Below are 16,414 nucleotides of genomic sequence, written 5' to 3'. Positions count from 1 at the left end.
AACTCCTACTTAAAATAATATAAGAAATAAATCCTACTCAAAATAATATACGAAATAAATCCTATTGAGTGAGTCGTTGTTGCCTCCTTCGTTGTGTGACTTGGTGTGCTATTGAGTCCACAACAGAGGAAAACAGTAGTGGGAGGAGTTGATTATTGTACTAAAGTGCATATAGTAAGAGTCGACAACATCGAAGGAGTTGACCACATCTGAGTGAAAAACAACAAAAAGGATTTGACTCTACGCACTAAAAAGTTCTGAAATAAAAAAAAATCAGTCGACCCTTATAGGGTGCAAAAGCAAGAGGAGTTGAACTCTGGGGCAGAGAGGATTCAAACTTTGGGGAGGATTCGACTACAAAATCAAGCTATTAGAAGAAAACATTGTGGAAGCCATGTCATAGCAATTCAATTTCCTGAATATCGGTCCAAATTCAAAAATTATATGTTTCCAAATTATGTAAGTAAACTATAATATGTTCGGTAGTAAAAATAGAAACTATTGATTTTTTTCATAAATTTTAGACCTTTGTTTTCACCTTTTTTTGGTAAATGTTAGAGAATTTGCTCTTTAACCCAAACTCGCCTCTAATGAAATTCTCTCTTCTCACAATGAAAACCAAGCCTCCTAAGCTCTTGCACATGATTTAAGAAGTTTTTGCCTCCTTCAAAGCTAGCTTAAAAGGTTGATAGTTTTCTTTATTGTGCTAAGAAATTATGTGTTGTTCGTTTTAATACTTAAATCTCAGTTAGTTAAACATGTGCTAAGGGATTTTAAGACCATATTTGATTCAACCATTGCATTGTGAGTAGTTGTGTTATGGACAACCATTTGAAATTAGTTTTACAACCTCCTCTATTTTCATATCATATTAATGCATGCATATATGTTATTTTTGTTGGGGCATTTGAAATGGATTTTACTAAGTATTGAAACTTTGGGATAGAATTTCAAATCCAAGTATTTACATTTATATACTTTGAGATATATCAATGATAATTGGTCGAGTACAATGAACTGGTGCTAAGTACACTTTGAAAAATCATTCACTATAATTTATAATGCTACTTATGGGTTATAGTTTGAAATTTATTATTTTTGAGTTAAATTGTTTACATCCCCCGACTTGAAAAGCCAATCCCATATTTAAATTGCGCCTATATTTTCAAATGAACACATCTTTTGCTGCCTATATTTTCAAATCAAATCATAAATGACTACTATGAGTTGTCTTCATTTTAAAATCAAGTCACTAAGGACTATTTTAAACTACTAATTACATTGGATAGATGTACCTATTTGTTTATACCAAGATTAATAAAATTTTCCTATTGAGAGATAATTAATATTGCGTTACATTGTAAAAAAGTAATACTTACAATTGGGTCAAACCTTCCTTAGGTAAGACCATCCTGACCCCAAATTTATTCAAGAAAAAAAAATTGTGGCTAAAGAATTGAAGGTGGGAAGTTGTGTTTGCAGTTGTTCGAGTCATAAAACCTTGTGTAGGTAGGTGATGTTGAAAATCTCTTTGTGGGTCTTAGATTGGTGTGCCTAGTGAGTCATTGAAAATCTATGTGCTGGTCTACCTTGTCAATTGATGAAAAATCTCATTGTGGGTCTAGGCATGTATGCCTAATTTGTTGTTAAATCTGAGGGAGTACCATTGTAAGTTGGTTGTTATGGTCAATTGAATTGCATAAGTCCATTTGTGGGCAACATTGCAATTGGCCTTCGAGGTGATTTATTTTATATGTTTTTGGGCAAGCCAAGATTAGTGGTTCCTTAAGATTATGAAACATCTCGAGGGGGTAGACTCGCAATCAGCTAGAAGGACTTTAAACCACCCTAAAATCCTATGTGTACTTTGTATGTAATTGCTTCTACGAATGTCATTGCTCAATGTGAACATGAACTTTAAAATTGACCTTCAATTTTAAATTAATTAAAAGCACATAGGAACGAAGTAAAAGCAGTTCAAATTAAGAATAAAAGTTCAAAAACCTACCATTTTATCAGACTATATATACCTTAATTGTAGATCATCTATATATTGGATTACCAATCAGTAAAATAGGAAATCAACATATAGAATTTTTTTTTAAAAATGTTTAGAAATCATGTCCAAGAACAGTAGCAAGCAAGTGCCTGAGATTTTACTCACAGCTTTAATGCCCGTGAAGAGTGAATTAAGCAGAGAAAAAAATAGGAAAAAAAAGGTATCAAAGTCATTCGATCCAACGCATTGGTCGAAAGAAGGACAATGTAAACTTTGTGTTCTTGTCATTGCGTTTTTCTCTTCTTAGTAACAAAGGAATATTTTTTTCTAGCAAAAGTTGAGTGGAAGTAAAACTCTTAAGTTTCCTAACAAGAGGACCCGGTTCATCACAAAAATTCTAAAAATTTGTTGAAGCAAAGAATTTTCATTCTCCACAGTGGTTCAAAATCTTGAAGTCACTTGCAGTCGATACAGAAAACATCAAAGACCTCGACACGACAATCACACTCCTAGGCGGCTTGCAATCTGGTAGCTTGCATAGAAAATACAACTCCATTTTGAGTATCTCGATGGAGAAAGCAGATACTTGAGAGAAGAAATTATCTATTTCACATAACAAGGCAATTCAGTCAATTTCTCTTATAGTAAAGTCAATGTGTCATCCACCTCTTTCGTTGGCAACATTGATAAAATTTCTTTCCAAATGGCATATGCTCAACAAAGCAAGCACACACATGAGAAACTTGCAATACGGTAGCTCAATCTGGCCTTTAATGCAAGATATATGGAAATAATATAATACCTACTATTGTGCTAATTTTCATTGAATTACCCCTTTTTGTTGACCCATATTATCAATTCCAAAAGGGCACAACATATGGCTTACATCCTCTTGGTTTAAATTGATTGATAAAACCATTTAAAGTTGCTCTCTTGAAAAATTCAAGACAAGACTCAACGTACTCAACATGTAGTAGACATCTTAGACCATGCATATTGAGATAGAAATGCATACTAAATAAGGCAAAAGAAAAATTGCGTACATATACTTTGTAGATTTTTGGATAAAGTGTCAAAGGCAATTCATCCTTCTGAGTTGGCCATAAACACTACTAAATACAAGGAAGTATCTAATTTTCATAATTAACCATCGAAGTCCCAATGCAAGTAAATCAGGTGTACCACTGATCTTATAATATATTTACTTGTTGAATTAAATCTCCAAATCAATCTTTAGGATATGGAAATTGTGGTACTTCTATATTCAAAATTGTTTGAGTGACACTTAAATACTAGCCCTTCCAAATCAAATTTTAATCCACTAAGTTTTCGTCAAAGTAAGATAAAAAAATCAAATGAGTATGCGGTGGTTGAGGTCCCTCCTTCGGGGGTGGTTACGTGCACAAGTCTTCCAAGCAATCATAGTTGTGGGTGATACCAAATATCAGTTCTATGTACGCCTTTAATCACACAAAAGAATCTTGGAAGCAATGAACTCTATGTTACCAAATCAGTTTTAAAGCTAGATATACTTTACTTGTGAGAAAGCATTCAAAATAAATACCTTTTGGCATATGAATGTTTCTTATAGTAATTAGTCAATATCCTTGAGGCTAAATTAGTTAGTATTCTCCAAAATATTGTAGTTAAGAAAGCTCAACTAGATATACTTTAGACAACGCATGATAAATAAATATCTTTAGGCATATTTATGTTTCATATAGTAGTTAGCTAGAACCTTTGGGGCTAAATTAATTAGTACCGACCAAAATAACTTAGTTAAGAAGGATCATTTCACATGAGCAATAGGATGAATGTGCCAGTCTCAAGATCCTCATGGATATAATTTTTATGACAACATACAATTAAGTTACTTATGCGTGAATTAAGAAGAAAGCAGACGACCCCATGGAAGGGATCAACAACATGTGTCGCTCAAACAAGCCAAATTTTCAAAACAAGATTTCGGCCCCAATACAAGAGTCGACCCCTTATTTCAAAAATTCAATTTTTCAAAAAGTTAGGCCGAGATTTGGATGTTACAGCACTCCCAAATGATCAATAAGTGACATACCAATATGTTTTGTAATAAAAAAGGATTTAATATATATTTGATTAGATTTTTTGGACTTATTTTTTACCTTGTTTTTCTAAGTGACAAAATATCATTTTCTAACTCTAATGGGTTTTTTTTTAATGTTGGAGAGATTTCTATTTAAGAAGATCTCTCACAAACTTGTTTTCAACATGCTACCAAAGAAATTTTTTGAAGTGCTCATGCTCCTAGACTCAAATTTGAGGTTTTAACCATCTCAAGCTCTTAATGGAAGTCAAAACCTGAACTTGAGTATTTTCTCCTAGAGATAATAGTATCAATGTTTATTATTTTAAATATTGTTTAAATATTTAGAACTATGATTGTTGAATGTGAGCCTATTGATTCAAAGATCATATTTGAATTAATACTCGATTGATTGTTTGAATGGTTACCACTCAAAACTAGTTTATCAGCCCCATGTTTGAGCTTCTTATTTTCTAATCACATTATACATTCTTGTGTGTTGATTTATTAGGGTATTTAAAATGGTTTTTACATAGTATTAGAAGTTTGGGGTAGAATTTAAAAATCCAAGTATATACATGCATTTGCATTTAAATCTTAAATTGTATTTGATTGAGAATACTAAAGTAGTGTCATCGAACTTTTAAATCAATCACTGATGTTTAGACTACTAGTACACATGAGCTATACTTTCAAACCATTGATTCCATTGAGGTGAGTGCAACCCTTGCTTTAAAAACCAATCCAAGATTTACCTTGGACTTATATTTTGAAATCTAATGATTAAAGACTATTTGAGATTTTCTTACATATATAGGTACATAGAATTGGTTGTGTTCATTATTTTCTCTTAGATTATAAAATCTACCAATTAGGAAGCTAGTAACCCTTGTAAATTGGGTCAAGCATTGGGTAGACAAGACCATCCTAACCTCAATTTCATTGAGTGCATCCATGTGTGGCTGAAAAAGAAATGTTGTGAAAAATTGCTACTATGATTGTGTGATATAAGTCCTCATGTAGCCAAGCACTCTTGAAACTCTCATTCTTAAGTCTAGGCTAGTACCTAATAAGTTATTATAAATCCTTGTGAAGCTCTAGGCTTGTGTAGTCTACTTTGCTACTAGAAACCCCTTTAATGGTCAGGATTATGTGCCTAGTTTGTGATTGTAAATCTAAGTGAAGATGAATTTTTGTAAGTTAGTTGTTGTTGTCAATTTAGTGGCATGAACGCCCAACACCCCCCCCCCCCCCCCCCCAAGATTTCTCCTTCATTGGACCTAATAGATTGTACCAGCTCCATTTTTCTCTTGCCTACTACTCACTTCCCTTCGTTAAAAGTTGAATGCATGTTGAGTCCTTTTTAAGAAAAAATGTTAGTGGAAGCATTACTATTCCTATTGTTAACTAATTGTGGTAACAAAAATGTACTCAAAGATAAGGCACTTAAATAATAAAGGAATAAGCTAAGACCCCTAGTTGATTCCCCCTTTAGATCTAATTTCATTAAGATATTTTAAAGCTAATTATGAACATATAAACACCATAAATAACTTAACACGAGGATTTAATGCCTCAAGAATCATCTTATCATAAATATGAAATTGACAATAATCCAGTTGTGAAAAGATGCACCCTTTAAACAAAGTTTATTGTGACCATATTGAGTTGAAGCCTCTCATTATCACCTCATTTGTCATGGACATAAAGCTTCTTTGTGCCTCCATGATGAGATTTCTCCCAAATCTTGTCTTTTAAATATTGACATAGTCATGCTCCTCACATTTTGCTTCCAATAAGAACTTATTATGCTTAACTTTTGTGATTTTACTAGAACTCATATGCAAATTTTGGTTTACTTCCTCTTGGCCACAGCTATGCTTGCCTCTTTTTTTCTTTTAATTAGTTTTTATGTGAACATAATCTTCTCTTTCCTCAAGCACTTTTAAATAGTTTTGGATTTTCTTAATTTGGTCCACTTACCCAAGGGTGCCTATATCACCAAGACATATAACATATCAAGTGAGACGTATTGGATATATGGTAACGTAGAGCCCTGAAATATGATACATGTCTGATAAAGTGCAACACATGGTGCATACAGTATGTATCAGATCGAATATTATTCGATATGTTACCTGATACCAATATATACTATCTTACCCACTATGTCAACTTTTTGTTGTTTCCTTTTTTTAGCATCATATCTTGGCAAAAAAAAAACACATTTCCCATACTTATGGTATTCTTGTTTGCCGTTAGTTACACAAAATAATTGTGCATCAATTAGTAATGACAAACTTTATTTTGTGGCTGCTTTTTCCAACCTTATCCAATTGTTTAAGGCACAAGAAATGGAAAATAGCCATAAAGCTTAAAATTAGTATCTTCAAACAAATTTATCCAGATGACATTTCTTCATAAATTGTTACATAAACCATTTTTATGTTGTTCTTATTTTTAATTTCTTATTTTATTATTATGTTAGATCCTGATACTTTAATTGTTGAATCTTAAGATTTCCCAAATCAAGTAGCAATTCTTGAACTTCTTGCTAAACTTTTTCCTTTGGTTTAAATTTATGGAAACATTTGTAACTGTTAGGAAAAAATATAAAAAAATACAAATACAAAAGTCTTTATCCACATAGAGATATTTTTCTCTTGAATGCCATCTGTTCGAAATAATGAAATGAAAAAATTAAAAAGCCCCTTATTTCTCCTACAAAAGGTATCATTGAATATCAAAGCATTTTTCCACATGAACTGGCGTTGAGACTAATCATAGGTGGTAGTTGTGATTGGCATTTGTAGAGCCTTTGAAACAAAAAGGCAATGATTAATCTCGTTAACGGGATTCATTCATAATCAATCCTTAAGTGAACAAATGGACAAATTATTTCCTTCTAATGCAATTGAAATATGTATAATTTTTTTGTCCAAAAACAAGCCTTTGAATATATTTTTGCAATTTTTTGTCCTAAAAATAGATTGACTAACACAATACTTTTTTTGTTATTTCAAGTCACAAATATCGGTGCATAACAAACAAAAGGTCACTCAATGTACTTTCAGCATAAAACAATCTTCACTCAGAAGAAAGACAGTATTACCAAGCTACCAAAAAATATTATTCACCATATACCCTCTTTTCTTCCATTGAAGTGTGCAATGAAGACTTCAATTCTATCTAGGCAATGGATCAACATGTGGAAAGCCTTATGGATATACACAACTATTATAGACTTCGATGAGGAATTCACAAACAATTTAAAGAAGACAAATTATGTACAAGTTGTCCACCAACTTTTACAGCTTCATACTCTAGACAAGGTTAAGAAGTTTCATATGTTCTTTTCTCCCGGTGACATATATTCATCGGATCTCAGAGAGTGGATTGAGTTTGTCAAAGTTAGAGTTGGAGAGCTTGTGCTTGATTTGAATGGAAATGTAAGGCACTCCAACTTGACAAATGATGATGATATCAGGTGGGGGATGAATAAATTCAGAATGCCAAACTCTTTGTTCTCTTGTCTATCAATATCATCTCTCGACTTAACTTGGTGCATACTAGAGCCTCCGCATGATTTAAAGCGTTACAAAGCCCTAAAAAGTGTTCCTCTCTATGGTGTGACAATTAATGGTGTTCAATTAGGTGAGATAATTCTTGGCTCCCCTCTTCTTGAGGACTTAACTATCAGTTACTGTGACTCCCTAATGTCAATAAAGATTGACCATCTTCAATTGAAGAGATTAACACTAGAGTCATGTTTTGTATTGAAGAGATGGAGATAAGAACGCCAAACCTGAAGAATCTTCAGTACAAGGGTCAAGTTTGTGACAAGCCTATTTTCATTGATGTCTCCTCCATAAATGAAGCTACCCTACTGCTCAACCACGATGAGCTTGACTACAAGTTGCATCTCTTGCAGAATTTCTTGACGACGCTTTCACATGTAAGCTCCCTAGAAGTTAAAGTCACAAGTACTCATCCGGTACGTTTCCATCTGCCCATTTCTGTGTAAAAATACATATTCAGGTTTGGTCAACCTGACTAGTTCCTCGTCTATGATACTCCTTGCTGAAGGGTCATGTGACGACGTTCTTTTACATATTTGGAGTTGATCAAGCTAAGATGTCTAAGCTTTTCGGTTACACCCTTTTGTCCTTTTTCTCCTTCAAAAAAAAAGATCTATATACAAGTGAACTTTTATAAATGTCCTAGGCATGTAATCATATAATGTTTTTCTATTTTTTGACTTCCTATTTCCACTAGCAACACATAAGAGGAGATAAATTTGGTTGTTTTTTTAAGTGGAACCCCTCATTGGCTGCTTGCTCAATTTGTCACTTTTTTCTCAACCGAACACTGGAGTCATACCCGTAATACAGAAGTAGTCAATGGAGTCATCATTTTTCATTCGTTTATCAGATATCTAGATACAACGATATCACTGAATGTCATGTCACCAAGATGACTTCTGGTGCATAAGTCATGCAAATGTTTTACATTTTGTGGCAGCTAGAGCCCTCTGAAATTTTTTTCTAGTGTCGGCATAAAGGAATCTGACCCTTTAGTATTTAACGAAGGAGAGAATTTTTCTCAAAACTGGGATAGTGAAAATCTCTACCTCTTCGTCACTCTTGCCTGATTGTGTGCATATGGCAAGTTGCAACTCTGTTGTATGGTGACTACAATGTTTATGTTGTTAAATCCTCTTGAAGTTAACTATTTTTTTAATTATGCATTGCACTTTTCTTATATTCCCAGGTCCTCCAAGAGCATGAAAAATAGAAATTGTCATTGGTCAAACTACTGAAGCGCGGGCACTTATCTTCTAAAGGTGAAATGCATTCCTTGGACTTCTATTAAAATTAGTTCACTTGTTTTGCTATTTTTTTGTAGATGCAGGATCACTTCCTTTTGTTGAGTTCTATTGGATTGAGAAAGTATAGATCTTCACCTTTTGTTTTGAACATGCTTTTATCGCTGGTTTCAATGATGGGAAATAGTTGAGCAGATTTCGCTTCTCCTTGTTTCAGATCTTTTCGAGATCTACTGAAAATAGAATTTGAATATGCATTTGGGTTTTCTTTGTCTCGTCTCTTTATATCTAACTTATGTATTAAAATTTGGTTAAATTAGACTTTGTCCTCTCAAATCAAGGAGATAACGAGGAAGGGAAGATGCCATGCTGAGTTGACTTGATTGTTCTTTCTTTCTCACAGTGGAAAAGATTTTGTAGCTTTCTAGTGTGTTTTTTGCTCTATTGGCCATCATGAAGAGGAAAAGGCATCAGAGATTATGAGGAAACAAGCTCATAATTCTATTCATCGGGTGAATGACATAGAATAGAATTTCATGGCGGGGAAGAAAAAATTTAGGATCATTATTTGGTTAGTTTTTTAAGTTTTTATCAGTAATTTTAGTATTTATTATTCAATCGTTTTTAGCATCAGGATCATTTTTAGGTGTTTGTAAGCAATTTATGTATTTATTACTCAACCAATTTTGTTTTGAATCTACTTGTGTTGTGATACACACATATCTCTTTTTAATAAAAAGAGACATTTTTTTTCCATTAAAGTCCACTATTTGAAGATTTGGTTATTTTTTAAAACCATAAGTTTTCATTTTCTTCAACGACAAGTAAAACAAATTGATGAGTCACATAGATCCAAGTTAGATTTTAATCATTTGAAGAAAAAAAAAAAGGTTAGAATTTCAACAAAGGGTTATTTATGTATTTATATGATTTCATGATTTTTATTATTATATTTATTTAATAACTTACAGAGAAATTAAATATTATAAAAGTAACATTTAATTATGGGGGTATTTTGGTACTTTTATGATAATTTTTATTTGATATATTTAATTAAATATAAAACCTTATTTAAAATTTTTTATTATTAATTAAGTAAGATATAAACTATTTAACTTAAAAGTATTTTATTAGTAAATTATTTTTTTACTTTCCATTATATTTTTAAAGAGCATTCTAACACACACAAAATTATTTTCTAGTGTACTTTCACTTGAGCACATTAACACAAAAGAGTGCATTCTCTAAAGAACCCTAGATTTCGCTCTCTCTCTCTCTTTCCCGAAGGACCTGTATGGAACCCACATAAAACAAAAGAAAATAAAATAAAAGGAGAGAGAAAATTATTTTATGTTGTTTGGTAGCAAGGAATCTGTTGAAGAGAAGATATGGAAGCCTCTTACATGACTCTCACTATAAGAAGTCTTACAAATCCAAAATTTATTATGAAGGAGATCTCATAGAAGAGTTTTAGTTTAAAGGTGTTTTAGTTATATTAGTCTTCTATTTATGTTGAGTTATTTAATTAAGCTAGGACTTATCTTTAAGTGTTAGACTTTTGGTGTAATTGGGACAAGAGTAGTTTAATTGTAATTAGACTCTACTACTTTCCTATATTATAAATAGGGGTTTATGTAATCTGATTAGCCAAAACTTATGCTGACAAAAACATTGTTTGAACTGTACTGAACACCCCAAACCCTAAACCCTAATTCTAGAACCAGAACCTAAACCCTAAACCCTAGACCTTAAAACCCCTTAAAGCCCTAAACCCCAAAAATAGAGAACCCAAAAAAAAATTTTAAAAAAAAACTGAAACCCTAAAAATACAATAAACCCTAAACTAAACCCTAAAATACCAAGCACCAATCCCTAAATACACTAAACCCTAACCCTAATCCCGAAATTAAACCCTATGAAGACAAAATTGAACCATAAACCCCAACCCTAAATCCCACAATTATGCAACAATTGGTACACATTACGGACAAAAAATAAAATTAAATCAAATAAAACCCTAAAATAATAAAAAAAAGTCAGGGTTTAGGCATACCCTTTTAAATTTTGGGAAAATCAAGTCCCAAGGTGAAATCGAAGCCGAATCGAAGTAGAATAGAAATAATCGACGCCAAAATGTCAAAAATCAAAGAAAATCGAAATTGAAAAGGGGGAAATCAAATGAAATCGGGAGGTATTTTGGAGGAAGAGTGAATAGCTACAGGGAGAAGGGAGTGGGAGGCTGAGAGGATGTTCGCAACGAGAGGGAGAAGGGAGAAGGGAGAAGGGAGATGGAGAATGAGAGGGAGGAAAAAAAGTTTTGGGGGAAGAAGAGACCAGAGATGAATTAGACCGAGAGAGGGAAGAGTGAAGAAGAGTGACTGAAAATAAAAAATTTGATGAGGGTTCGAGGCATCCCGCCCTCTTCATCTGGTTGATTCTCAATATACTGTGGAATCCGGATTCCCGAAATTAAACTGTAGAGATGATTTTTGGGTTATTCTTATTTATCAACATGAATTATGGGCCAGTGCTCCCCTAACGATGTCAGGAGATGAACTGAGTAATGCAGCTGAAGTTCATCTCCTGTGTGAGTTGACTAACCCCTCCTATTAGAACTGAAGTCAATTACTTTTTGTGTTTTTTTCCTAGAGTGAGCACAAAGGTGATCTGAAATCTGTCAACATTAGCATCATTTATGCTGAAAATTCAATATTCTTCACGCCTGAAAACTATTTTCTGAGTTGATGGGTTAGTTCATTGGAGAAAGAGAATAGAAACTGATTCTTAAAACATTAACTGAGATTGCAAAAAAAATTTAGCTTGCCTTTCTTAATCAGAATTTTTTCTTTCTACCACATTTATCAAAATGCCAAATTTTATTGATTGCACTCATTCGTGTTACCCTTTCCATCCTACCAATCCCTTCCCTGACTCCCACTTCCCCCGTGTTTTGTCGGTCTTTTCCACATTCTTTCCATAAAATAAAAAGAAATAAATAAATCTTAAGAAAAAATCAAGATATAAAAAATTAAAAAGGAGCTCTATGTCATTGGATTAAAGAAATAAAACGTTCTCTGGCCGTGTCAAAACTTAACTGAATTACATTAATAATGGAAAACAAAAAAAAATTAGTTTTTTCCCTCTTCTCTTCTACCCGAACATTTCGAACTGTTAAAAAAGAAAACAAACTATATATACAAATACGTTTTGTTTCCCCTAGCAGCAACATTATGAGGGAGAAATTAGCTGGTGGCAAAGGAAAAAAGGGTAAAAAGGGGTGCAACAAAAGGAGTTCTTAGGAAGTCACCCATCCAAGTACCACAGTCGCCAAAACACGTTTAACTTCGAAGTATTGATAGGATTCAGTGTATTAGTGTTGGTATAATCACATCCGTCTGTGTTTCCCTCTCCATCCTACCAATCCCTTCCCTGACTTCCCTCTCCCCCCGTATCTTTTCGGCCTTTTCCACATTCCCTCTATAAATTAGAATAAAAAATTAAAATTTTCATAAAAATTCAGGATATAAAAAATTTAAATCATTATGTCGTTGGCTTAAAGAATAAAACATTCATCGTCCGTGTTGAAACTGAACAAAACTACATTAATAACAGAAAACAAAACAAAATCGTACTTTTTTTCTTTTTTCCCCCTCTTCTCTTCTACCCAAACGTTTCGAATCGTTAAAAAAAAACTATATATACAAATATGTTTTGCCGCCCCTAACCATAGCAGTGTGAGGGAGAAATTAGCTGATGGCAAAAGAAAACTGGGTGCTACACGAGGACTTCCTTGGAGGTCAACCATCCTAGTACTAGTCTCACCCAAGCGTGCTTAACTTCTGAGGTCTGATGGGATCTAGTGCATTGGTGCTAGTATGATCGCACTCGTTTGTGTTACCCTCTCCATCCTACCAATCCCTTCCACGACTTCACTATCCCCTCGTGTTTATTCGATCTTTTCCACTTCCCCTACATAAAATAAAATAAAAATTATAATCTTATGCAAAAATCGAGATATAAAAAATAAAATAGGAGCACTATGTTGTTGGATTAAAGAATAAAACATTCACCGTCCGTGTCAAAAGTGTAGCGAACTGCATTAATAAAGGAAAACTAAAAAAAATCATACTTTTTTTTCTTTTTTGCCCCTCTTCTCTTCTATCTGAAAGTTTCTAACCATTAAAAAAGAAAATAAACTATATATACAAGTATGTTTTGTCACCTCTAACCATAGCATTGCGAGGGAGAAATTAGTTGGTGGCAGTGGAAAATAGGGCAAAAAGGGGTGCAACACGAAGATTTCTCAAGAAGTCACCCATCCTAATTATATAACTAGAATGTGTTTAATTAATTAGATAAGTTAGTTATTGCTAATTTTTCTATTAAATAATTGATTAGTTATTACATTAAATAGGTCACTTGGCCGATTAATTAGCAGAAATCATCACGTATTTAATTATTTCTTACTTAATCAATAATTATATGATTAGTAATGTCATTAATTAATTAGTATTAGCTATGATCAAGATAGTTATGTATTACATTAAATGTGCTATTTAATTAATCCCGAACCAACCCTTGCCCCCCACCCAGGCGTGGGTGCGGATGTAGGTGAGGTGTGTGGGTGAGCCACATAGGCAAGGCACGTGTGTCGGTGAATGGGGCGCGTGCATTCAAGCTGTAGAGGCAGGCTATCAATTTCTTTGTCTCATTTAAAATTTTAAATTTTAACTCTAATTGATTCAACTGGTTTTGAATTATATTTTATGATCTTATTTAGGCATTTGTGATAATGCCAAGTTTGAATATAAATAAAGGGGTAAACCTCATACTTAGGTGGGAAGATCATACTGATCCATGTAAGATGAAGGGATAAGGATTCTTATCCCTAGTTTGCATATAAGTAGGCTTTGTAACCACAAGTGTAAACCAACTTCATTTTGTGCAAAGAAGTTTCCCTTATTTTCAAAGCTCTTTTTTTTGTTCTTTTAAGTTATTTCTTCTTCATTTGGGAGGCAAACTAGCCTTCTTTCATCATAGTAAGTTAGGCCATATGTTGGGATTCTAAGAGTGTCCTTGAGGAAAGATTGTTTTGCTTGAAGGCCATATGAATTTGATACTACAAGTAACTCCAACTAATTTTCTGGTTAAACTCCATGTTGCATTCCCCCTTTCTCCAAGGTTTTTCTCCATTGTATTTAATTTATTATTAAAATTCTAGTAATTTTTTTGGGTCAATTTTTTAGTCAAACTCTTGTGGTCAACATTTTTAGTCAATTTTGTGCTCCATTGGTTAGTTACTCTTCTAGTTAATTTTTTTTTTATCATTCTGTTTCTTTTGTCCCCTTCTTGGTATAAAACAATGGTCACTTTTGTTTGTCCTCTATAAATTCTAAAATTTTGGTATAGGTAATGAAACTTCTTGTATTTTTTTCATTTCATATTTTTTATCACTTCAGAGCACTGGCTATACTTCCACTACCTACATAGAACAGTCAGAGTGAGTTAAGTTGTTTTATTCACCAAAGTAGTATGTTTTTGTGAGCTACCATTAACATTGTGAAAACTCTTTCTTTTTTTGATGCACTAAAATTGGGCTTGTCTGCCTTTGAAATTGAAAGGAGTCTTTGTTCAAACATAGACCATTTGAAAGGAATATGAAGTTTTATCGTTTGGCTAGAGTGATGCTTTCTACTCTCGTATTTGCTATGTACAATTTCGGCTTATTTAAAAGGAAAGGGCCACTTAATGGAGAGAAGTAGAAAGAGAAGTTCAAAAGAAGAGGTGTTGAGAAGTAGTGGTGGTAAATTGTTTTTTTTAGAAATAAAGAACATCTAAGTAAGGAGGAGGATAGGAGATGAAAATTTCTTTTCATGCGAAAGTTAGCAACTCCAATTTGCGGGGATTGTTGAAGAAGCAAATATAGAAGAGTCTAATATGATTTTCATGGTAAAGGAGTCTCATGGTGGAAGAATTAGTATGACAAAGTCTTATTTGAGTCTCATGGTGGAAGAATTAGTATGACAAAGTCTTATTTGAGTCTCATGGTGGAAGAATTAGTATGACAAAGTCTTATTTGAGTCTCATGGGAAAGAATCTTACATAAGAAATCTTTTTATTCTATTAGTTTTATGTAGTAGTGATTTACTTTGTTTCGTATTAGGAGTTCTATTCAAGTTGTAAGTGGAACATGGGTAGGTTTAATTTTATTTTGATTATGTGATTTTTCTATATTATAAATAGAGAAACAATGTACTCATTATACAATCAATTAATTGTTTTCTCTCTTAATATTTTAAGAATCAATTTGTATCCCTAATATTTTTAATGACTCAAATAAAACAAATAAAAAATAAAACATAGTATAAAAATAAGATATCCAATTAGAACTTCATAACATGAACTAAAAGCATGGTTCTCCTCATTTGTGCTAATGTAACTCATAACATTACCAAAGGATTTCATAAAGAACAACAAATTGAATAACCGAAAACGTGTCAGTACTTTATCAACTTGAGTCTAATACGTTAATCTTATAAAAAAAGAAATAGAACATGAGATGAAGAGCTGATATGAAAGAGTCTTATATGACCAACCAAGAGAAATGTGATGACTTTGCTAATGAAAGAGTCATATATGTTAGTGCTATTTAATAGAAGAAATGACCAACAAAGAGCTTAATTACTACCATTCAGAGGAATAATATTGGAGGAATCAAAATTCGGAACAGACAAAGTTTGAAGAATTATAAAATAAACAACAATGCTTACTAAAACATGCAATGGAACCAAAAATTGAATATTTACCCACGTAAATAAATTCAAACAAATAAATCAACATGTGAGTAGGCTTAAATTATAACACATAAACGATTTACATCACTTTATCTATTTTTGTGGGCGACTAAAATTTTTTTTTTAAATGTTTCTATCCAATCCAAATTAATCACTTAAATATAACAATTACCACGTGAGGTTAAATTATTAGCTTTCCATGGTTATTCAAAAATTTGTATGTCATTAACGTTATGTGACTAAACTTAATGTCACTAGACATTTTTCATAATTAAGAATGTTGAGGTTATTACTTAATTATTCAAATGTAAACCAAAATATGACATCAAAATAATTGACTCAAAATTATGCCAATTATTAATTTCTTATATTTAGGTCGATCATAATATGCATAGAAGATTAAGTATGCATAAAACCAAAATATATTTTTATACAGATAAAAATTAACTAACACATGCATATTAAACATTCATATATGCATATCCAATTATTTAATCCATATGCACTAAAATGAAAAAGAATGAAAACTAAAATATTCTATTTTTCCTATTATTTATATATGAATTAATTGTATCCAATGATAACACTGGGCTTGGATGGGCCGTGAGCACGTTTGGTGCTCATGCATGTACAGTGGTGCGGGATAGCTGGAGAGCACGATGTTGTGCTCTATGCCTCGATTGTGCTCCAATGAGAGCATGGAACACCGGCGCACACAACACCGGTCTCTGCTT

At 32.7% G+C, this 16,414-nt stretch overlaps 1 protein-coding gene and 1 pseudogene across 1 annotated transcript; one reads left to right on the top strand and one right to left on the bottom strand.

The window, feature by feature from the left end:
• Positions 1-7,231: 7,231 nt before the first annotated feature.
• On the top strand, positions 7,232-8,114 carry LOC137938250 (F-box/FBD/LRR-repeat protein At1g13570-like). Its single transcript, XM_068783240.1, has 3 exons — positions 7,232-7,715; positions 7,811-8,055; positions 8,100-8,114. The coding sequence occupies exons 1-3, from the start codon at positions 7,232-7,234 to the stop codon at positions 8,112-8,114; spliced, it is 744 nt and encodes a 247-aa protein (XP_068639341.1).
• Positions 8,115-12,654: 4,540 nt separating this feature from the next.
• Positions 12,655-12,773, bottom strand: LOC137939647 (5S ribosomal RNA; annotated as a pseudogene).
• Between the last annotated feature and the right edge of the window lie 3,641 nt (positions 12,774-16,414).

The sequence above is a fragment of the Aristolochia californica genome, unplaced genomic scaffold, assembly GCF_029961685.1.
Source record: "Aristolochia californica isolate CCGP_79_NKW_82.1479 unplaced genomic scaffold, dmAriCali1.0.hap1 SCAF_8, whole genome shotgun sequence".
Classification (NCBI taxonomy): domain Eukaryota; kingdom Viridiplantae; phylum Streptophyta; class Magnoliopsida; order Piperales; family Aristolochiaceae; genus Aristolochia; species Aristolochia californica.
Note: the sequence above shows the minus strand (reverse complement) of the source record. Positions and strands in the feature narration are given on the sequence as shown.

Bases quoted from the DNA above. Each gene is read 5' to 3' on its own strand.
- LOC137938250 (XM_068783240.1), top strand. From the start codon at position 7,232: ATGAAGACTTCAATTCTATCTAGGCAATGGATCAACATGTGGAAAGCC. The intron at 7,716-7,810 runs GTGAGATAATTC...CTTCAATTGAAG, and splicing joins AATTAATGGTGTTCAATTAG to AGATTAACACTAGAGTCATG.